Source organism: Martes martes (genome assembly GCF_963455335.1).
Source record: "Martes martes genome assembly, chromosome: 1".
NCBI classification, from domain to species: domain Eukaryota; kingdom Metazoa; phylum Chordata; class Mammalia; order Carnivora; family Mustelidae; genus Martes; species Martes martes.
Genome location: NC_137888.1, coordinates 171,801,085 through 171,824,725, shown reverse-complemented (window position 1 = coordinate 171,824,725; position 23,641 = coordinate 171,801,085). Strand labels below are relative to the sequence as shown.

General features: G+C 41.5%; 1 protein-coding gene across 1 annotated transcript; it reads left to right on the top strand.

The window, feature by feature from the left end:
• The first annotated feature begins 1,487 nt into the window (after positions 1 to 1,487).
• Positions 1,488 to 11,231, top strand: LOC308351042 (histone-lysine N-methyltransferase SETMAR). The gene is made up of 2 exons (XM_080816526.1): positions 1,488 to 1,675; positions 9,724 to 11,231. The coding sequence occupies exons 1-2, from the start codon at positions 1,535 to 1,537 to the stop codon at positions 10,510 to 10,512; spliced, it is 930 nt and encodes a 309-aa protein (XP_080672652.1). The 5' UTR covers positions 1,488 to 1,534; the 3' UTR covers positions 10,513 to 11,231.
• Positions 11,232 to 23,641: the final 12,410 nt, after the last annotated feature.

Genomic DNA, 23,641 nt, shown 5'->3' with positions numbered 1-23,641 from the left:
AAACGTAGAATTTAAAACAACGTAACCATGGGACGTGCACCCTCAAAGACTACAGAAGCAGCATAAAGGTGAGATTACTTCAAGAATCTGAGGAAGAAATCAGAGCCTGAGACTAAGTACAAAGAAATGAAAATGAAAACATTACAAAAGTAGAATCAACAAGATTTTACCAGGAAGCTCGTAGTTACGGAGGTCTAAGGCGAGGAAGAAATATGGGGAAATGCTTTGGTTTGTTGCTTTAGTAACTCTGGCGATCGTGGACAAATTTTTCTCCCAGGTTTGTTGGGGGGGGGTGTTTTTGTTTTGTTTTTGTTTTTGAGAGACAGAGAGGGAGAGGGAGGGAAATAAACGAACAACGGGGGAGGAGGGTCAGAGAGGGAGAAGCAGACTCTGCGGAGCAGGGAGCCTGATGTGGGGCTCTATCCCAGGACCATGACATCAGGACCTGAGCCCAAGCCAGACGCTTAACCAACTGAGCCACTCGGGCGCCCCCATCTTCCAGTTTATGTTAAAGGAGAAAAGGAAGATTTGCATTAGAATTAGTCCACTCAGGTCATTGTGAGCTTGTGGCGTCCGTAAGACAGAAAGGAGAAATGTCCAGTCATCAGTTGGCTATCCACAACCCCTGCGAAGCGGGTACCTGTGAAGTCTGAGCGGGAAACAGAAGACCTAATACTTTTTAACAGTATCTGAAGCCCCTTTGGGCTTCAAATACTGTTTTTTTTTACTGAGGAAGCCCAGACCCTAAGACAAAATGGCCTGGGGGAGAAACCTCTGTGACACCAACAAACATTTCAGCCAGGAGGGAAGAGAACTGTCGGCCGGAAGGCAGCGCATCCAGGCCCGTTGCCGCAGAAGCTGCAAAGACACACGGTTTCGAGTAGATGCGGCAGGACAATCAGGACAGAGACCTTTGAGAGTATTCCACTGGATTCGGGAATTTCGAGGTTATCAGAATCCTTTGGCGCGGCCGGGTTTTCTTCTTTTCTAGGAAAGGGGAAGCTGATAGAAAACAGATAATCCAGGAGTGGGCGTCCCCACACATGCCTTAGAGCGCTCTATACCGCTCTTCTGCCGCCTGAGAGCAAACCCTATCACATGCCACCCAACTTCTACGCAGGTCCCAGGCCTTTGGAAGCCCTGGTGTGAATTTCCCCCCTCAGCTTAGGGCGCGCCCTTGCCCTCACTCCAGCAGTCTTCCCGGGCCTTCAGAAACCTGGACAAATGACCTCCCCTCGCAAACCCTTCCTGAGGCTTACAGGAAAAATTAAAGCACTTCATTTTGTATTTCCAAAACTATGTCCGTACCTTCCAAAGCTTTGTATTATTTGTTGTGCATCTGGCTTAAAAAGGAGCGAGCCAGACCAAAAAGGAAAGCTGAGGGTCGAGGATGGAGACGCCTCATAGTCCACGTGCGAAAGGAGAGAAAAAAACTACGACTCCCAGGAGGCGGCGGGGCCGCGCGACAGGCGATTCCCAGCATCCTTTGCAATGCCCCAAATCGTCTAGGTGGCACGCGCCGAGATGGCGCGAAATGTCCAGGAAAGCTGCAGAGAGGTGGCCGTGCGAGATGGCAGCGACTGAGGCCCCTACTGAGCGGCTAGATGTCGCGCGCGGCTTGGAGAACGTCCCTGTGAGCGCGTGGCCCCCGGGGGCGGAGCCAGAGCCCTTCCAGGTAGGAGGCGGGGCTCGGCCGCCGAGAGTGCGGCATGCAGCCGGCACCGGCGCCCTTCTGTCTGGGGGGGCAGCCGTGCTCTGCCCGCGCACTGCGCGCGCAGCCACGGGGTGGAGCTGGCGCCCGGCCAGGCAGGGGGCGGAGATGGATGGCCCCGAAGATCCGGTACGCGGTTCCCCGACCGTGCAGCAATTCTGTGGGTGACTCTTGTATCCCAAATTGTGTCTGTATTCTCGACTTAAATTTTTCTTACCCTGTCGGAGAGCTGTTTCGCGCAGGAATAGCTCTTAAATGCACAGGTTTTAGTCTTGTTCTATTAACCCTCCCTAATGAGCTTAACAAGAGCAACGGTATTCCTCTTTTCTCCCCACAGACGGGCAGGTCCCTGAAGGACAAAACCAGGTGTTTCGTGAGATCCCTTGGAAAGAGCCCTGAGAACCTGACTTTTTTTCCCTGGCTCTGTTCTCAGAACTCACTGAGGGATCGGGGGCAAATCATTTTACCTTTCTGTTTGCCGGTGCCTCACGTGTAAGATAAGGCATGGGCCCTATTAATGGATCTCAGCCTAGTGTTAGGGTTAAAAACCTAGCCCCTAGAATGAGACTTTGCTGCTGTGAGGTTTTGGGCAAATAACAGACTAGCCTCTGCTAAGCCTCCCGCGTGCGGTTAAAATAATAGTGCCTGTCTCCCAGATTGCTTTGAGAATTGCAAGTAAAACACACTTCTTGGTTTGCTGAAAGAACCCCGTAAGTGTTCACTGCTTTTACCACATCAAAACCCTCTCCACTCTACCTTTCCCACCCTTTGACCTTGGCCTGCTCGTTGCTTATGGAATATGACCAAAAAAACAATGATGTTGGAGTGGAAGGAGCACTTGGACTTGGAGGTAGGAGAGTGAGGTGCAGGGCTGAGCCATCTTGACTATTTTTTGGAGTCTGAGCGTCTTCATCTGCAAATGAAAATAATTAAAAATTTATAACCTTGGTCACATACACCATGAGTACCCATGTGTCCCTCCTTCCTTGGGTGGTTGTGAAGATCAAAAAAACACAGTAGATTCAATAGCAGTTTTCAAAGAGTAAAGCAGGATATTAATGTCAGGAAAGGTTATTTTTCCTCAAACTAACTTAGGGCAGTTTTATGGTTAATAATACAGTTGATGAGGGGTACCTGCGCGGCTCAGTCCATTAAGTGTCTGCCTTTGGCTCAGGTCATGATCCCAAGGTCATGAGATCAAGCCCTCTGTAGGGCTCCCTGCTCAGTGGGAGGTGAGAAGTCTGCTTCTCCTCTACCTCTGCTCCTTACCCCCTGCTCATGCTCTCTCACTCTGCTCTCTCTCAAATTAATAAATAAAATCTAAAAATAATAATAATAACACAGTTGGCTAGCTCCATATTAAACACTAGTCCCTAAAAGCTTATTCAACACCAAACATTGCTGAATGTCTGGTCAAAAACACTGATAAATGTTTTCTTTATTCAGCAAGTAATTGAGTGTGTATAATGTGCTAGGCGTTAAGCTAGACATAGAAGATAAAATGGTGACAACTTTGCCTTTGAGCTTACAAGACCATATAGAAAGCACTTAGTTGCTGTGGGGGCCTGGAGAGGAAAAAGAGGAAGCCTTATGATTGATATTTACATGTACAGTTGATAGGCATAAGTAAAAATCTAAAGACTAATACTCAGTCCCTCAGTATTCTAGCTGCCTGGCTATATGCATAGCTCTGGGTGGAGTTAGAGTTACAGAAAGAAGGTAAGATCTTCCTCAAGGAGCTTATAGTCTAACCAAGAAGATAAAACATGCTTGAAACATATTTATGATAAGCCTTAAAGTGTCTTTAACTAGTTTGCTTTCCTATATTCATGCAGCACACAAAACCTGCCTTATGAAAGGTCAAAACAGCTTTCTTACCCAAGCCCTGCCTTCACAGGCATATACACACATAAGGATTAAGGCATGAAAAACTCAAGGTAAAAATAACTTTGTGTCTACTTTGCTTTTGAGTACTGTGTGAAAAGGCAAAAAGAACATTCACATGTTCACACTGGAAACAAGCCTATCATAAAGCCATCTGTGTTGAAAGCAAAGTAGAAAATAAACTAATTGATTTTCTTGAACGGGGAGTTGAATCTAGCCTTTTTTCAGGTTTCTGAAACCAGCCTTAACATATTTTTTAAGATTTCAACTTGGCCTTGACAAGAATTATCTGGCTCACAGGCTCTTAATAGCTGCTTGGAGCAAAAACAAACTCATGGGGTACAGGCCAAGTACAAAGATTCATGTAGCTGGTGTTTCAAAACAACCAAAAAAGGAATGAAGATTTTCACAGCACTTCCTTTAAATTCAGAATCAAGGCCTAGGTTTTAAGCCCAAAATACTATGCGGTGTCATACTTAGGTTCCTGGGGCTTTGATACAGAATTTGACTTAGAAAAGTCAGACTTTTGGTAAGAAGTTAGCAAGAGCTGCAATCAAACAGTCAAAAAATATTTCCTAAGCCAGCTTCTCTGTCCCCAGTACTGTGAAAAGTAACTCAGCCCCCATTACCATGTCATACCCCAAACCACATGACCATTTCCTTGACACATGTATTTGCTAGAAAGACAAGACTTGCCATTTAGATCCCAAAGTTCATGCTATTAATAAGTGCAAATCTAGTTCCGGAAAGAGAGAAATTATGTATGAATATAGCCAAGGAGGTATATTTGCTTTTCAACATGCTGTCGCCTGGTTTCCATTTCAGCTTCTTGAGTGACCATGGTTTATTAAAAAAAAAAATGTTTTAAGTTTTCTGTCAAAAAACTTGAAATCTCCGCCCAGTTCTTCAAGGGTCTGGTTTTTGTTACATAGTTTTGCACTGGTCATTTTGTATTTATTCCTAGCTCTTGTGTGATCAATGTTTGCATTTTGATATATACCAGGAAAAAGTCATTTACGTTATTATGATACAAAAAAATGATAAAAATCCCACTGACTGGTTCTTTGTAAATCCCAGCACGTGCATCTAAGAAGCAATCAGGCAGTATATGTGGATGAATGAAAGAAGTCTGTGCTGGATCAATTCTTAGTCATTCCCCCGCCCCCCTGCCCGAGATGGATAAGTAATGGAAAATAGAAATATATTCATATTGTCTCCTAGACAAAATTTTGGTTTAACTGTGTTTGAACTTGGAAAGTTTTAACTTCAGAATCTGTTGTTTTCATCACCCTACCAGATAGCCTACATAATTTATATTGAACACCTATGTGCTAGCCACTAGAGTAAGCTTTTTACATGCATTCTCTCATTTTTTTCCTTCATAGCCACCTGTGACATAGATAGAAAGGAGATATTTAGGGAGATTAAGTAATGTGCCAGAAATATATGATGTTTTAAATATAAAATCTAGAAATAATATCTAGACACATTTAAGGAAGCTACTGTTTCAAAAGTTTAAACTGCCTGGCACACAGTTCAGTGTTATTTAAATTTAATAATACCTGGGGTTGGGGCACCTGGGTGGCTCAGTGGGTTGAGCCTCTGCCTTCGGCTCAGGTCCTGATCTCAGCATCCTGGGATCGAGCCCCGCATCGGGCTCTCTGCTCAGCGGGGTGCCTGCTTCCCTCTCTCTCTCTCTGCCTGCCTCTCTGCCTACTTGTGATCTCTCTGTCAAATAAATAAATAAAATCTTTAAAAATAATAATAATAATAATACCTGGGGTTGGGGGGCAGATACAGGTATTATTTCTGTTTTATAGGTATAAACCCAAAAATTAGAAGATTAACTTGCCCTAAGTCACAATGCTAACAAGAGCCTAGTTCTGTATGTGTCTCCTTTAGAACATTCTGTGTTCTACATTAAGAAGTTCTCCATAGGGGTGCCTGGGTGGCTCAGTCGGTTAAGTGGCTGCCTTCTACTCAGGTCCTGACCCCGGTGTCCTGGGATGGAGCCCCACACCAGACTCCTTGCTCAGTAGGGAGGCTGCTTCTTCTCCCTCTCCCTCTCCTTGCAGCTCCCCCTGCTTGTGCTCTTCTCTCTCAATAACCCTTTCTTTCTCTCTGTCAAATAAATAAATAAAGTCTTTTTTAAAATAAAATAATAAATAAAAAATTTTTTTGAAAAAAGTTCTCCATTGGTTGTCCAGTGTTCACGCCTGCCACAGGTCTGTCTAGCCTCCTGCACACTTTGTGTTAGCCTCATCTCCCAATTGGAGACCTGAATCTTCATTAGCCATTTATATCTTTGACTCAATCTTCTAGCCATTTCCTGGAACAACTTTCAGCCTTCCACTGTGGGCATATCAATCAACAATCAGTTGTTTGCAAGAAGTAGAAATACAGTACAAACTAACTCAAGCAAAAAAAGCAGAAGGAATTGCCTTATAACAGCAAAATCCAAGAGTGGTAACTATAGGCAGAGTATAGCCAAAAATGGCTATACTAGGGAATAATCTTTTGAAAACTGTGGTCTAAATTAACATATGATTATGTAATTATTCATCTTTTCAGGTATTTTTCTAAGTGAGGTAAAATATCTTTCTGGAGTGGCATTTTACTGACTATTTTTGGAGGAGAAAATGGAAATATATGGAGATAATATGATTTGTGATAAGTATCCGTATCAGGGCTAAGGATTACATCCATCAAGGGAAAACAAATATTCTCTTTAAACAGGAAGTTTATCCAGAGGTCTCTGTTATCCTTTGGGAAGTGTCTGCAGCTCATTTGGAATTAGATACCCTTTATCATCTATGTCTCTAAAAGATCTTAGATTGTGCATCAAGTTTAAATTCCAGAATCATTAAAAACAGTATCACTAGATTTTCCAATGTCTTTTTTTTAATGTTTAAATAAAAATAAACAAATAACAGTATTTTTCCAAACCTATCCATAGCCAAATAAGTTCAACAGAATACTATGTTCTTCTGGTTAGCAAAGTACAGTAAGTCAGACTTGATCTCAAAAGGAGTTATCTGTGTCCAAAAAAAAAATCACTTTGCAGTTTAGTGATTTATATAGTATATCAAAAATACGTGTGCTTTTAAGAAGAAATCAATTTAAAAGAATTCTTCATGAAAAGTTTAACAAAGAGATAGTAAAATCTTCATTTTACAAGTGCTTTTTAAAATGTCTCAGTGACCATTTCATTTCAACCTTGACTCTTAAAAGCTGGAAGTAGATTCTGTCTCAGACAGCAGTCATTGAACTTGACTGATAGGGCATCCTTTTCTAAGCCATTCTTTATCCCTTTAGGACATCTCCACTAAGCTAAAGCTGTAAGAAACGACAGAAACAAAAGAAGCTATTTCCGCTCTCCACCCCCAAATCACTTTTAAGCAGAGTGTTGGCCTTTCGCCGCAGGTACTCCCACTCATCCTCCTCCTCATCTTTCACAAGAGGATGTCAGTCCTTCCCCCAGCTCAGCGTTGTTTAAAATAGAGGGTTTTGAGCCTAACTGCACAGCCCCACCGAGGCCTCCACAGGGAGTGTAACCACACGTTGTTTAATGCTTTCTCCAGCTCTTGGCCCAGAGATGCAGTATGAATGGATAATCGACTGACGGATACTCGGTTCAGGCTTTCCTCTAGATACTCTAAACTCTGTCCCTGAATTAAAGCTTGTGCACCTGGTCCTGTGTAGTACGGCTCTTACTAACTGCGCTGTGCCAGCAGGCCAATGACCTTTATTGAGAATTAGAATGAAAAACAGCCCATGAAACCGTTTTCTAGAAAAGAATGGTTTAGACAGACACATTGGTGAAATTCCTCTCCAGCCTCCATATCGGAAAAAGTCAATGCTGCTCCTGAGCAGGGAGATTATTCCTTATGGAGAGTGCAAACCCTACATCTGATCGTATTTCCCTCTTGACAGTGGCTGTGCTCAGGCAGAACCAAACGTCCAGTTTACTTCTACACACTGTGTGTCTAAGCTCAGTCAACTGGCTCCTGTTTTTCTCTTCAGCTTACATTTCTTATGTATTGTTCATTTATCCGAACTCTTTGTATGTCTCATTAAATCCTCTTGGGAACAAAGCAGGTGTGATACTGTGATTTTTTCAAAGAAATCTATATTTGCTCTCTGTCCCCATTTCTGGCACAGAACTCCTAAAACCCCTGTTATTTACTAAGTGATGAGAGCAGCAAAAAAAGGTATCTTTTGTTATGTTAATGAGGCGAGTTGTAGGAGGGAGGGGGAATGCCTAAAGATGAGAGCGGGTTGCCCCTGGAGCCAACCATTTGATTAGAGTGTTGGAACTTTCAGTACCCTCACCCCCAACCTTCAATTGGGAGAGGGGCCTAGAGGTTGGAACATTTTCAAATAATAGCCAGCGATTTAATCAGTCCTGGCTAAGTGATGAAGCCTCCACAAAAACCTGAGAAAACAGGGTTCAGAGAGCTTCTAGGTTGGTAAACGTGGAGGTGCTGGGAGTGTGGCATGCCTGGAAAGAGCGTGGAAGCTCTTCTACCTTTCGCCAGACCTTACTCTATGCATCTCTTCCATCTGGCCGTTCCTGAGTTGTATCCTTTTATAATAAGCTGGTGTCTAGTGTGAGCAATTCTCTCAAATTGATCAAACCCAAGGAGGGGATTTTGAGAACCTCTGATTTACACCGTGTCAGCCACAAGTTCAAGTAACAACCTGGACTTGTGGCTGGTGTCTGAAATCCAAGGAAGAGGTCATGGGAACCTCCGGTAGGTATATAGCCCATCAGTCAGTAGCACAAATGACTGGTGTCCAAAGGAGGGTGGAGGGAGCAGTCTTGGGACTGACCCATTAAACTGTGGGGTGTGATGGTATTAGATAACGTCAGAACTGAGTTGAGTTGTAGGATACCCACCTGTTGCTGGGAGCATTACTCGTTAGAGGTGTGGGGTAACCCCACCACGACCACCACCACATTGAAATTGGGTCCAAGAACACTAATAGCAGGTGTAAATAAATGAGTTAGGTTCTATATAAGCAAGAATTATTCTGTGCATAAAGAAATATGTTGGGCTCATGAGAGATACTTTAATTTTCAAGGTTTAGAAATATGCTTCATTATGCTAGTAAGAAAATAACCAGACATCAGGCTTCACCAAGAGATTTTTTTTTTAAAGATTTTATTTATTTATTTGACACAGAGAGAGAGAGATCACAAGTAGGCAGAGAGGCAGGCAGAGAAAGAGGGGGAAGCAGGCTCCCCGCTGAGCAGAGAGCCCGATGTGGGGCTCGATCCCAGGACCCCTGGGATCATGACATGAGCTGAAGGCAGAGGCTTAACCCACTGAGCCACCCAGGTGCGCCAATAGTGTCTTTTTTAAACATCACAATATATTTAGGAATTTAGGTAATCTTCAAATTAAGAATTCCTTAAATCAGTGGAAGACTGTCTTACAAAGGCCATTTTTTATTAATTTACTTATCATTTATTACTTTTTCTGCAGTGACTCATAATAAAATACATACAGGCATTTATATTGTCAGATCAATGTGAAAAGATCAAGAGCCAAAGATAAAATACTTGACTGTGTTCAAAAACTAAATTCAGGGGCTCCTGGGTGGGGCTCAGTGGTTTAAGCCTCTGCCTTCGGCTCGGGTCATGATCTCAGGGTCCTGGGATTGAGCCCCGCATCGGGCTCTCTGCTTGGCGGGGAGCCTGCTTCCCCCTCTCTCTGCCTGCTTCTCTGCCTACTTGTGATCTCTCTCTCTGTGAAATAAATAAATAAAATCTTAAAAACAAAAAAAAAACTAAATTCAGCACTGATTTTTCTGATATCCAAAGCTAAGAGAAAAACAAAATTAATTATAAATCTTTCAGTTTCTGATAAGAGAAAAACCTATTTTTTTCCTTTTGTGACCCCATACCTAAAATGAAACCACAGAATTTTCATCCAAAAATTAACCTTATTTTTTAAATTGAAGAGGTGTGTTTTCAAACAATAATATATAGTGTTTTGTCAGTTTTGTTTTAATCTATTTTTATATATGTTGCAATTAGAAAGTGTCTCATCCAAAAGCTGCCTGGAATATATGTGAAATACATAACATACCATGCTGACTTAGAGTATTTCTGTCTTCTGCAGTATACTCCTGACCATGTAGCTGGACCTGGAACAGACGTTGATCCCACACAAATAACCTTTCCTGGATGCATTTGCCTCAAAACTCCCTGCCTCCCTGGTACTTGCTCCTGTCTCCGTCATGGGGAGAACTATGATGATGAGTCATGCCTTATAGATATAGGATCCGAAGGAAAGTGTGCCAAGCCAATTTTTGAATGCAACATCCTGTGCCAGTGCAGTGACCACTGCAGGAACAGAGTGGTCCAGCGGGGTCTGCAGTTCCAACTCCAGGTATTCAAAACGGACAAAAAAGGCTGGGGACTTCGTACCTTGGAATTGATACCAAAAGGACGCTTTGTCTGTGAATATGCTGGTGAGGTTTTGGGATATTCTGAAGTACAGAGAAGAATTCAGTTGCAGACAATACACGATCCAAATTACATTATAGCCATCAGAGAACATGTTCACAATGGGCAGGTCATAGAAACATTTGTCGATCCTGCCCACGTAGGAAATATTGGAAGATTTCTCAACCATTCTTGCGAACCAAACCTGCTGATGATTCCTGTCCGAATTGACTCAATGGTACCAAAGTTGGCACTTTTTGCAGCCAAAGACATTTTGCCCGAAGAAGAACTCTCTTATGACTATTCAGGCAGATTTCTTAATCTAATGGACAGTGAAGACAAAGAAAGGCTAGATCCCGGGAAAATAAGAAAACCTTGTTATTGTGGTGCCAAATCATGTGCTGCTTTCCTGCCTTATGACAGTTCACTGTTCTGCCCCTTAGAAAAGCCAAACATCAGTTAGGTGCAAAAAGCATGGGAGAAGTGCATTAGGCCTCTCCCAGCGGGTGACAGTGAGAAGGAACTGAACGGGTTTGGCTCAGCCCCTTCCCAGATCCTCTCTTACAAGCACTTTAGCCTCTGGGTAAGGTTCTGCTCTGTGTTAAGCGCTTGTGTTTCTTTATAGGGGAGGGTGGTGGTTGTTGGGCTCCACCTCTGGCTGCGGAAGTTTAACTCAGGAATATAGCACAGACTATAAATTGTCTAGCAATATCCATTCTCCCTTTCTATAGTGGAATTCTCGGTTTTTAGCTGGGTACTTTTCCTAGTCAGATGTGGCTAAGTGACCGTGTACTAGCTAATGAGATAGAAGCAAAAAATGGTATGTCTTTAAATGGAGACATGTTTCCTTATCCCACTCTTCCTGTTGGCTAGAACGTCTGCATATAGCTGGAGCTGGGGCATCCATCCCAAACCCCAAAATTACCCTAGAAAAGGAGGCCATTCATAAGTAATGAACAAACTTGACAGGAGACTGAATGCCAAACACTCTGGAACTCTGTCATTCCTGATCTGATACCTCTGGACTTTTAGGTGAAAGTCCCTTGTTTATGCCACTGTTATTGTCAGTTTTCTAGCACTAGCACCAAACCTCATAATGATTCAAGGAAATCCTGTGGCTACATACCGAAGCCTTGCTTTCCGATTAATTTAATCAGTAATAAAGCTGATATTTTCATTTTCATTTCTGACTCCAGCATCTTATTTCTCATTTGCATAGAAACACAAATCAAGAAAAAGGGCCTGATTGATTATCACCTGCTAAAATTCTGTAATTACCACCAATAGTGAAAAATAGAACTAGGACACTTCCATGAACCGAACCCAAAAAGTCCTAAGAGGAAACAAATTAAAAAAATTTTGCCGTATATGGGCTATATTCCAAATCTTGTGAAGTTGTGCTTCAAAACTTTAAACAGCCTCAATTCTTCATGTGTTAATAATATGAAAATAACCCTATCAATACCACAAAAGGGGATGGGAGTTTTATAGCTCCATTCAAACTTCTGGAGAGGCAAACATCTTTAACTTTCTTCCTTAAAGCAAGAATGTTGAAAAACAAAGTTAATATGGAGATTTATCAGATATTTTGAAAGCTAAAATAATTATTTGGGTCCTATAGTATTATTTAATAAATTCTTCAATTTCTTCTCTACCACATTTAAACCCAACGACCAGGAGGTCCTACATTTTATAAGTTAAAGGGATCCATATTATACATACTTCTGTATGATATCATAAGTGAGATAGTTGTATACTTTAAATGAGTGAAATGTATGGCATATGAACTATATCTCTATAAGCTATTCAATAATAAGTATATTAGGGTTTGCATGTTTGAATTATATATTTTCAGAAATGGTGCCATGTGAACAGGGGATAATATAGGGTACTCAGAAATGTTCTACACTATTGTCTAAAACAACAAATTTTTCCTCCAATCAAATCATTTCTCCCTGCCAACCTTCCTCTAGAACTTTGCTTTCTCTGAAGGGGTCCTGCTTTTGGTAAAGCCGTTTGTACCACTCATTTCAAGACGGCCCTACTTCTCCTTACAAGCACTAAGATACTTCCGAAGCAGGAAGGAAGTAGTCAGAAGGAAAATGTTTGGCTCACTGTTTAACTCTACAGATACCCTTTCCTATTTCCTTCAGCCCTTTCTCTATTGAATGTCACCGTCTGTGAGTCAGAGATACCCACAGAGGACAATCTTCAGTTCAGAGACATGAGCAGCATCTTCCTCTGCATGCCTCTGCCAGAGACAGAACTCACTGAACATAGACCCTTGGAATTTTCTGTACTCATGCCCAAGTTTATTCTTAAATAGCACATAAACTATTCTTAAATAGTTTATTCTTAAATAGTCCTGGAAATCAGATTCCTCATGTAAGAGTCAAAATAGTCTATTCCAAGTCTTTTCTAAACACTGAGCTAACTGCATTTACTTTATTGCCATGGTTTTTTTTTAAATGGTGACACTTCTACTTTTGAGAACAAACATTAAAAGATATATTTCTGTTTAACTATTATCTTAATAAAAATATATACATTTTATAGTTCTAAATTACTGCAAATTAAGAGTGTAAAATGTGGGGGCGCCTGGGTGGCTCAGTGGGTTAAGCCTCTGCCTTTGGCTCAGGTGACGATCTCAGGGTCCTGGGATCGAGTCCCACATCGGGCTCTCTGCTCAGCGGGGAGCCTGCTTCCTCCTCTCTCTCTCTGCCTGCCTCTCTGCCTACTTGTGATCTCTCTCTCTCTCTCTCTCTGTCAAATAAATAAATAAAATCTTTAAAAAAAAAAAAGAGTGTAAAATGTGGCATATACCTTCTTGGAATATATAAAAAATTCTTTGAAAAAAATTGTCTTTGAAGTCAATTTTCACTGACTTCATTAAGAATGTAGAAATGGGGCGCCTGGGTGGCTCAGTGGGTTAAAACCTCTGTCTTCAGCTCAGGTCATGATCCCAGGGTTCTGGGGTCCAGCCCCACATTGGGCTCACTGCTCAGCAGGGAGCCTGCTTCCCCCTCTCTCTCTGCCTGCCTCTCTGCCTACTTGTGATCTGTCTGTCAAACAAATAAATAAAATCTTTAAAAAAAAATGTAGAAATGTGTATCTTGGTAACAATTTTGCCCCAAGAATAATAAAGATCATACTTGGAAAATAAAGCTTTCCAATTTTTTTAAAATGATTTTTTACATTCCTAATTATTTATAAATTATCAGTGGCTAAATGGAAAATTTTGATTTAATTGAAAAGATTCCTTTCTCCCTTTTGTTCTCAATATTAATACCAGTACCAGTTAGCTCTGAAGCATAAGGCAGGAGGGGATTCAGGACATCCACAGGAGACTAACTTGGATAAAACAGAAGATTTTAAACTCAGTCTTGTTAAAAAGTAGGGAGGGTGGTGGAATTTGCCCAAATTCTTTTCATTCTCTTGAGGGTTTCAAAGAGTCTTTTATTTGTGTAGTGTATTTCTAATTACAGCTTTGGCACTTTTCAGTTTATTAGTGTTGAGCAAGTTACTGAACCTCTCTAAGCCTACTTCCCTTTTCTGGATAGCAATATTGGGAAGATCAAATGAGTTAATACATGTGAAGGGTTTAGCACAACAACTCAGTACAAGGATAGCTACAATAAAAAAGACAGAATTACAAGTGTTAACAAAGATGTGAAGAAATCGGAACTTTCATATGTTGCTGGTGGAATCGTAAAATTGGGCAACTATTTTGTAAAGCCTTTGGGTTAATTCCTTAAAACATTAGATATAAAGTAACCACGTGTTCCAATAACTCCATTCCTAGGTATAGATCCAAGAGAAATGAAAACATGTCCACAGAAAAGCTTGTGCACCAATGTTCATAGTGGCATCATGCATAATAGCCAAAAAGTTGGCATGCCCCAAATGTCCATTGATTGAGGAATAAGTAAACAAAATGTGGTATCCTTCCTGTGGAATATAATTCAGCCATCAAAAGGAATGAATACTGACATATGCCCCAACATGGATGAACCTTGACAATATTATGCTAAGTGAAGGAAACCCTACACAAAAAGCTACATATTATATGATTCTATTGAAATGAAATGGGTGGCTCAGTCGGTTAAACATCTGCCTTCAGCTCAGGTCATAATCCCAGAGTCCTGGAATCAAGTCCTGGGATGGAGCAGGGAGCCTGCTTCTCCCTCTCCTATGTGCACCCCCCTAGCCTTGTGTACATTCTCTCTCCCTCTCTGTCAAATAAATAAAATCTTTAAAAATAAATAAATAGGGTTCCTGGGTGGCTCAGTGGGTTAAGCCTCTGCCTTCAGCTCAGGTCATGATCTCAGGGTCCTGGGATCGAAGCCAGTATCGGGCTCTCTGCTCAGCAGGAAGCCTGCTCCCCCCGCTCCCGCCTGCCTCTCTGCCTACTTGTGATCTCTGTCTGTCAAATAAATACATAAAATCTTTTTAAATAACTAAATAACAAGTCAATATATATGAAATATCCAGAGTATGCAATTCCATAGAGATATAAAGTAGATTAGTATTTGCCAGTGGCTGGTAGGGAGGGAGGTATAGGAAGTGATTGCTCACAGGTACAGGGTTTCTTTTCAGGGTAAGTATACTAAAAAGCCCTCTCAGGGGTGAATTTTATGTTACATGACTTATACCTCCATTAAGCTGTTATAAAAAAAGGAAGGAAGACGTGGGTGCCTCTCCCTTGGAAACTGGTCGCAGATAATGACTGAACACTGCTATAGGGAAGAACCCAGAGAGACACTTCTCCACTCACCATATGTCCTCAAAACAAAACACGAGTGTGCTAAATCCTGTGATCGTGGCCATTACCACTATCAGAGATGTGCACTGCTTCAGGGTGTGGTGAGACTATGAAGAGCAGAAGCATTTGGCTTAGTAAGAACACAAGTGAATCAATTAACTTGCCAGATCGTTCCTCTCAGATGACATGAAGGCAATTCTTGAATAACAAAATGTGGCTCCCTTGTAGGGTTGAATGTCAATTTTCTTGCTTCTCTGAAGTTCCAGAGGTATTCACATGTTACAGGGAAAGCACACTGTTTTCATTTCAGTTGCACATGGAAACAGGAATATTTTGCAACATTAACCAAGTCATACCACTTTTAAACTTGCAGATGTTTGGGTCTAGAAGTTTGATATTGGTTCTGCACGCTATTTCATACTAGTTGGTTCTCATTACATTAAAAAATAGTTAAAATGGCAATTTAAGTGATAGTTGTTTATTTATGAAATTAAAATGGGTTCTGCAATAATAATTCATTAAATGAGATCTCATTATGGTGTTTGAACAGGATAAGTAAATTTCATGGTTTATATTCATCTCTGTGTTTGCAGAGTGAAGCTTTTTCAAATTGAAATTAATAATAATAAAAAAACTACCAAAGAGCTATACTGACCCAAGAAAGATGGTCTCATTTGATATCATTGTTAAGAGAACACCAACTATGTGAAAATCTTGCTTATAACGACACAATTTTAATTTTACTAAAAAAATAAGAAAAAAATCAATTTTTTGAAATAAATATGTAATGATTTATGACTCAGGTCATAATTTTATTATCCATTTAAACATTGCCAGCTCGGTTGAATGCCCAGGCATGAACAAGGATAATTAAATTTAGTCATATTTGATATTTTGCCAATTTTCAGTCATATAAAAAATACAGCTTTATACATGCTTCCCATTCTTGTGGTTATGAAGATTTTTTTGTCAAAGTAGGAAGATAACTTGGTCTGTAACTTTTAAGTATCTCTGCATATCACCAGTGGCTCTCCCACAAGCTGTCCCAGCCTTCACACTTAGAAGGGAGGGGAGGAACGATGTTCTCTGACAAGGTTCAGAGAACCATGAAATAATGGAGCAGATAGGCTATTAAGTACCATATAAATTTAGATATCATTTCAGACACATTTCTGGATTAACAGCTTGCTATGCAGAACACTAAAGACAGTATATTATCATAGACATCTTTGGTTACCTCAAGATTCATTTAGCTTCAATGTAACAGTAGGTCTGTCTTGGTGGTATAGGTTATAGAAATATTAGAATAAACTCCCAAAAGAGATCTGGTAATTATTTAAATGAAAGGATACCTGTCTTTGGTCATTTAAGTATAGCTAAAGTTATAAGCAAAATCTGAAGTTGGAGTTCCCTTTTGCTTCATAACTATTAGGGATTTCCCCTGGGATACTAAAAATCCTCTCTATTCTTGTGTATGTTGTTATTTACCATTAGTTTTCACGTCATTGCCCAAAGCTACAAGTCATCCTCCTCCTTTGAACAGGTAATCAACCACTAAACCCTATAAATTCCCCACACGACACACGTCTAAATCTGTTTCATTCACTCTATTATTGTTTTATGCCATGCATCCATGATTTCTTCCCTCAACAGTCCCTCTGCCTCCAGCCTCGTCCTCCCCTCTATGCAGTCTCCCCAGGTCTAAACACTTCCATGACTCCTCAGCACACTCAGGAGGCAGCCCAACCTTCTCAACATGACAAGAAGACCCTTGACGGCCTTGCCACCTCATCTCTCACTTTTATTTCTCTGAGGTCCTCTTTGAAAAGCCATGCCCTCTCTCATCCCTCACCTTGACAATTGCTATCCCCTTCTGGAAGAAGCTTAAGGAAGCAAGTTGATTACCTTTGTTGCAGAGGGCATTAGAAGAGGGGCCCGCACGCGTGCGTGTTTGTGTGAGTGTGTGTGTGTGTGTGTGTGTGTGAGAGAGAGAGAGAGAGAGAGAATTTACATTATTCTTACCCTTGCCTTCTTTGTAGAGAATACTCCAGATTTTCTTCACCCTGAAATCTTTTTCAGGTATTGCTAGAATTTCTCACCCTCCATTTCCTATGTTGGTTTTTTACATACACACTAGGTAACTAAAATAACAAGAGTGCCAGCAATATATTCTATTTCCCCTTCACTTTGTTCTTTCTTCCCTCCTTCTCCTGTTTGTGTTTGCAGCTAGCTATTCACCACTTTGATCAGCCTGCTCTCTCCTTATCATTCATCGTCCTCCACCACCTGCCCCAGCCTTGTCCTCAGTGCCACATTCCCATGGTTGAACTGGGAAAATACAAATTACTTGATTTATCGTATAACTAGCCCTGCTGTGTACTGCTTTGCTAACTTTGTTAATTCTCTGGTCCAGACAGACTCAATGCTTCTAAGAGCAGTCAGTTACAGAGTACTGATGCCACTAAGTACAACCTAAATGTCCCAGGGCCTTGGGTCACCATGCCCCCTGCCCCGACCAGCCCCTACTCCAACCTCCCTCCACCGCTTGTCCACTTCTGTCTTCTTTTCCTAAACTTCCACCACCCCAAAGCATTTGTGCATAGTAGGTGGACAAAGTGCTTCCAGCCAAATCAGAGACCTTTTTCTCCTAGCCTATATTTCAACATAATTGATTCCCCTCAATTAGGGCTCCTTTTGCCCTCAAGGAGTTTTACAAAGTGCATTTGTTTATGTTGTTGATGTTAGAGGTGTTTGCTTTGTTGTCCATCTATTCCTCCTGTCTTCCCCAACTCATGAAAATAACCCCTTCCCCCTTTCCTCGCCTCCTTCTACCCCACCCCCAGTTGTAGACTCATTGGTATACATCCTCAGCTCTTTCAAGGATGGTAATTAAAGCCAGCTCAAAGACTAATCCTTGACCTTCAACAGACACTAGAACCTCCCACTATCCTAGCTGGCCCTGTAGAAATTGCTCCCCAAATTCTGACTGGTTTAAGATAATTTTAACTACTAAATTATTGACTTTATTTTATAGTAAGAGTATTTCACAATAAACGAATATTGACTTTCACCGTCCTTCCAGAAAGAAAAGTCATTGTAACACAGGGATAAGGGGTACATAATCACTTGAAATCTCCTAGCCAAGACCAGCACCTGGGAAGTAGTTCTAGCTGAACTGTCTAGTCCTCTAAACAATTCTGTTATTCATTCACTCATTCAATTAATTCATTCTTTCACTCACAAACAATTGTCAAATATCTAGTTTCTGCTATGTGGTGTGAAGTCAACTTCCTGAGCTCGTAATTCATTCAGCAAATGTTTCTGAGCACCTATTATGCTACGTTCTGGAAATTGGGACAAAAAGCAATCTTCATTCTCAAAGCATTCACAATCCAGTTAGAAAAAGCAGGAACAGGGACGCCTGGGTGGCTCAGTCGGTTAGGTCATGATCCCAGGATCCTGGGATCAAGTCCCGCATCAGGCTCCTTCCTCAGCAGGGAACCTGCTTCTCTCTCTGCCTCTGCCCGCCACTCTGCCTGCTCGTGCTCTCCCTCTCTCTCTCTCTCTCTCTCTGACAAATAAATAAATAAATAAAATCTTTAAAAAAAAGAAAAAGGCAGGAACAAAAATTAGAGTGAGAGGGTCTCAATTTAGGATCAACATATTATGTCTACACTTCATAGGTCTTTGAAACGCTTTAATTTGGGGTGTGTGTGTGTGTGTGTGTGTGTGTGTGCAAATTTGACATTTGTGCATTGGTGTATGTCTAGCTCCCCAAGAGACTGTGAGCTCCGTGAGGACTGGGACCAGGTCTGTTTTTGCTCACTACTATCTCTGAAGCACCTACTGGCCATTGTTGAGTGAACAAACTAATAAATATTAGTGTGATGAATCTGACATTATCTTTAGGATAATGTCCAAATTTCCTACCAAGGCACCTTAATTCTTCCACAATCTACTCTTTGAGCAAAGCCTCAAAACTCCCTTCTCATTTTATAATCTAGCCCATCTGGGTAGCTCTCCATTTTCTAAACAGGCCTGAGGATAAATTTGGCTCACACTGTTTTCCTCCCTTTGGACATGTCCCATCTCAGAACCATTCCACTCCCCCTTCATTGTGTATTGACTTCTTTCCCAACCTTCTTTATTTTTTTTTAAAGATTTTACTTATTTATTTGACAGAGAGAGCTACAGGGAGAGAGGGAACACAAGCAGGGGGAGGGAGAAGCAGACTCCCCGCTGAGCAGGGAGCCCGATGTGGGGCTCTATCCCAGGACTTTGGGACCATGACCTGAGCCAAAGGCAGACTTTTAATCAGCTGAGCCACCCAGGTGCCCCTCCCACCCTTCTTTCTTTTTTTCTTCTTTCTTTCTTCCTTCCTTCCTTTCCTTTCTGGCATTTTATTTTTAATTTTTTAAATTTAAACTTAATTAATTAATATATAATGTATTAATGGTTTCAGAGGTAGAGGTCAGTGATTCATCATTTATATAATAACATTGCTCATTACCTCACGTGCCCCCTCCCCTCAACCCCCTCCCCTCCAGCAACCCTCAGTTTCAACCCTCAGTTTCCCATTCGTCTTTAATGTCTCAACTCAAATCCTATCTCTGTGAAGCATATGTTTGAGTTCCTTGGGAAGGAGACTCTGAGAGGATGGTGGGAGTGTGGGGAGATTACGAGTGGGTGCTGTTGAGCTTAGCACCTGTGGAATAGAAGGAAAGGAAATAGACTGAGCAAAGAAGAAGTTGCACTGCAGTGAAATCTCAACAAAGACCACAGCTGACCTAAGGAGCTCTGAAGCCAAGATGGCCTTTCGGGGTTGCCTCTCATCCTAGTGCACTGTAGTGTGGACTTTTTTTTTTTTTTTAAGATGGGTTTATTTATAAGAGAGAGAGCACGAGTGTGCACATGAGAGTGGGGGGAGGGGCAGAGAGAGAAGGAGAGAGAATCTCAAGCAGACTCCCTGCTGAGCATGCTGCCCATGTGGGGCTCAATCCCAGGACCCTAAGATTATGACTTGAGCTGAAATCAAGAATCAGTCACTTAACCAACTGAGGCACCCAGACACCCCAAAGTGGGGCCTTTAAATTCCTGTATCAGCAGGTCACCTGATGCAGACTGCCTTTGGAAAGGGGTATGGTCTTGGGTGACACGACTGACAGCACTCTCAGCAGCTAGAGAAACAAATCCTTCTGTCCCTCGGTGGGGGAGTGGGCACAGCACACAGCATTCACTATATTCTCAAGTTTCAGCACCCATCAAAATCACCCAGAGGGCCCCAAATCCTAGAATTCCTGATTTAGTAGATCGGGAGTAGGGCCTGAGAACTTGCATTCTAGAAGTTTCCAGGTGATGCTGATGCCACTGAACTGCAGACTGCACTTCAAGGACCACTACCCAACACACTGTGACCACAGAAAGCCTCAACCCATTCATTTCTGACCTTTTACATTGCTCTCACCCCTTGCTGCCTTGTGCCTTGTGCCATGTAATTTGGGTATATCATCTTTTTCTGAGTCTCATCCTCTTGAGAATGCAAAGCTCTGTAGGCCATGTTATGGTTGATGTTTGTTATGGACTGAATATTTGTATCCCTCGAAGCTCATACAGCCAAGCCTTAACCCCCCATGTGAAGATATTACCTCCTGGCAGGGGGTAATTAGGTTTCGATAAGGGCCTGAAGATGGGGCCCTCAGGATGAGATCAGCGCCCTTATAAGAAAAGGAAGAGATACCTATGTCTATCTGTGGTGTCTCTCTGTCTCTCTTTTTCTCCAAAAGCACACACCAAGGAAAGGCAATGTGAATACACAGACAGAAGACAGCTGTTTATAAGCCCCGGGGGGAGAGCCTCGCCAGACACTGAGCCAGCCAGCTACTCAGCTCAGACTACTCAGACCCCAGAACTTCAAGAAATAAATATCTGTTGTTTAAACCATCCAGTCTGTGGCGTTTTGTCAGAGCAGCCCAAGCCCGCTAAGATAATATTCTTCCTGAAAGTACACGGAGTTGGAGTGGAGCAGAATGGGGACGTGACCACATTTATATCTCTAAAAGAAATGGCTCTTGGGGGAAGAACAGACTTGGGGTGGAGGACAGAGGGTTTGCCCGAGAGGATCCAGGGATATGGATTAAGGGATTGTTTACAGTAGTCCGAGGGAGATCCGCAGCTTGACTATGGAAGGTGGAGATAAACAGATCGAAAGATGTATTTAGGAAGCAGTAGTGCCCAGCCCTGCAGATGGATGAGATGTGGGAGATGACAGAGAGGGAGAGGTCAAGAATGACGCTGTAGTTTCTGGCGTAAGCACCTGGGGGTACTGAGGAGCATTTCCTGAACACTGGCAGAGAATCAGTTTGTAGGACACAGGGTCTCAGATATGGGGCTTTGACAAAGTTGGGAGGTTTGTTTATTACCCAAAGTATAAAGTTAAGCATACTTTCAAAAAAATTAACTCATTAGCTTGCTTCATTTTTCTTCTCCTTCCCCATAAACCGGATTTTTCCACATAATATTCCCAGTGTAAGGAGATGTATGTGATTTGGCTTTTGTCTTCAGGAATGCTTCTTTGAATATTTGACCACCAAAAACCAGTTTAAACCCTCATCAGAGAACATCTTGTTCTGAACTGGCTGTACCCAAAAGAAGGACAAAGAACATCACGTGGTCTGGCATTATTGCCAGAAAGCATCAGCATCTTACCAAATTTGTTCTCCCATCTCAGATACAAGCTCTGGCTAGTCCAGTGACAAGAGAAAAAGGAGACAATGGGAAGGATGGCCTAAAGCAGAATATCACCGGGGTAGATATCAGGGATTCAGTTCAAGCAGACCTCCACCATGAAGCAGAGCCGTTTAGAGTAATGATACATTTGGGAGACTAAGGGCATTTTGGTTTTTCAGAAGGAATTTTTTTTCCCATTTAAATCACTTTTTATTATTTTTTCCATTTATATCAGTCTGTACTACTGTTATTATTCTTTGTATTATATGTCTTTAATGGTTTTCATATTCAATACTTTAGTATTTAATATATATATATTTTTTAGATTTTATTTATTTATTTGACAGAGATCACAAGTAGGCAGAGAGGCAGGCAGAGAGAGAGAGAGGGAAGCAGGCTCCCTGCTGAGCAGAGAGCCCGATGCGGGGCTCGATCCCAGGACCCTGAGACCATGATCTGAGCCGAAGGCAGAGGCTTTAACCCACTAATATTTTGTGGAATACATATACTTTAAAGATTCTATTTATTTATTTGACAGAGAGAGAGCATAAGCAGGGGAAGTGGCAGGCAGAGGGAGAGGGCGAAGCTGTCTCCCTGCTAAGCAAGGAGCCCAACGTAGGGCTCTATCCCAGGACCCTGGGACCATGACCTGAGCCAAAGGCAAGACACTTAACTGACTGAGCCACCCAGGTGTCCCTTGTAGAATATATTTTAACATGACAAGGTGGGAGAAAATAAATATGCCTTCAGTATTCATTTCAAAAACATGGGTAACATTCTGCAGTACTTTTAAAATCTACGCTTTTATCCCTCTTCCTGGTTTTTTTCCTTCACTGAGATACAATTCACGTATAACATTGTGTAAATTCAATGTGCACAACTGTGTTAATTTGAAATATGTGGATAACATATATTGCAATATGATAACCACCCTCGTGTTGCCTAACACCTCCATCAAGTCACATGATTACCACTTCTTTTTTTGTGGTGAAACATTTAAGCTCAAGTCTCTTAGCAACTTTAAAGTATACAATACAATATTGCTGATAATAACCACAATGCTGAGCATTAGATCCCAGAAGGAACTCATCTTTTAACCTAAGCTTTAACCTTTAAGGTTTAGGAGTCTCTTTCTCATCCTGCTATAAATAAATATTAAACAAATATATAGCTTTTCTCTTCTTCTTTTTTTTTTATTATGATACCAGATAAAATTAGGTTTTAAAATTTCAAAAGATCAGGAGACTTACAAGGCTACAAGCCAGGGAGTTTTTTTTAGAACCTATTATTTGAAATAGTTTAAGGTACAACAAGCATTTCTTAAGCAGAGATTCCTGGGCAGAGATCAAATGGATTCACTAACATTTTTTTTCCCTTGAAAAAGACTCTATTTCTTTACCAACACACCTTTTTTTGTGTCTGATTAGGCACAATGTCCACCTCCCCCACCACTGACACAAAATATCAAAGGTGATGACAAATGCAATTCTCACTTTTTTTTTTTAACTAAGAAGAAATTCAGTTGGAATTCTCCAATTGCAGTTCCAGTTTATTTGTTTATAAATAGTGCCACTCGGAGGATCCACAAGGCAATAAATAATAGTTTATCCTCCAGCACGAAGCCAACTTGGTTATTATGAGTGTTGCAGACATTCTAGGACATGGAAGTTCTAAGCTCCAAGTTTAAATTGCCAAATCCACAGGTCCCAACAAAGCACATGCACCGAGGAATCAAAAGGCCACACACCACTGAGAAGCTGCTAGAGGGTTGACTTTAAGTCCTCACTTCTCACACATGTCCAAAGCTCAGGTCATTTAGCGAACATTTCTGAAGCACTCATACATGGCAGCTGTTGTTTGTGTGCTTCAAGACTACAGCAAGCTTTTTGTTGTTTTTGTTTTGTTCTGTTTGAAGATTTTACTAAGTCATCTCTACACTCAATACGGGACCCACACTAACAACCCAGAGATCAAGAGTTGCATGCTTTCCTGAGCCAGCCAGGCACCCTGATTTTGTTTTTTTAAGCTACCATAAAGCAAAAGCTACTCCTTAGTTTTATGCAGCTGATTTTACCTTAGTTTTTACTTCACCCAGGAATCCCCA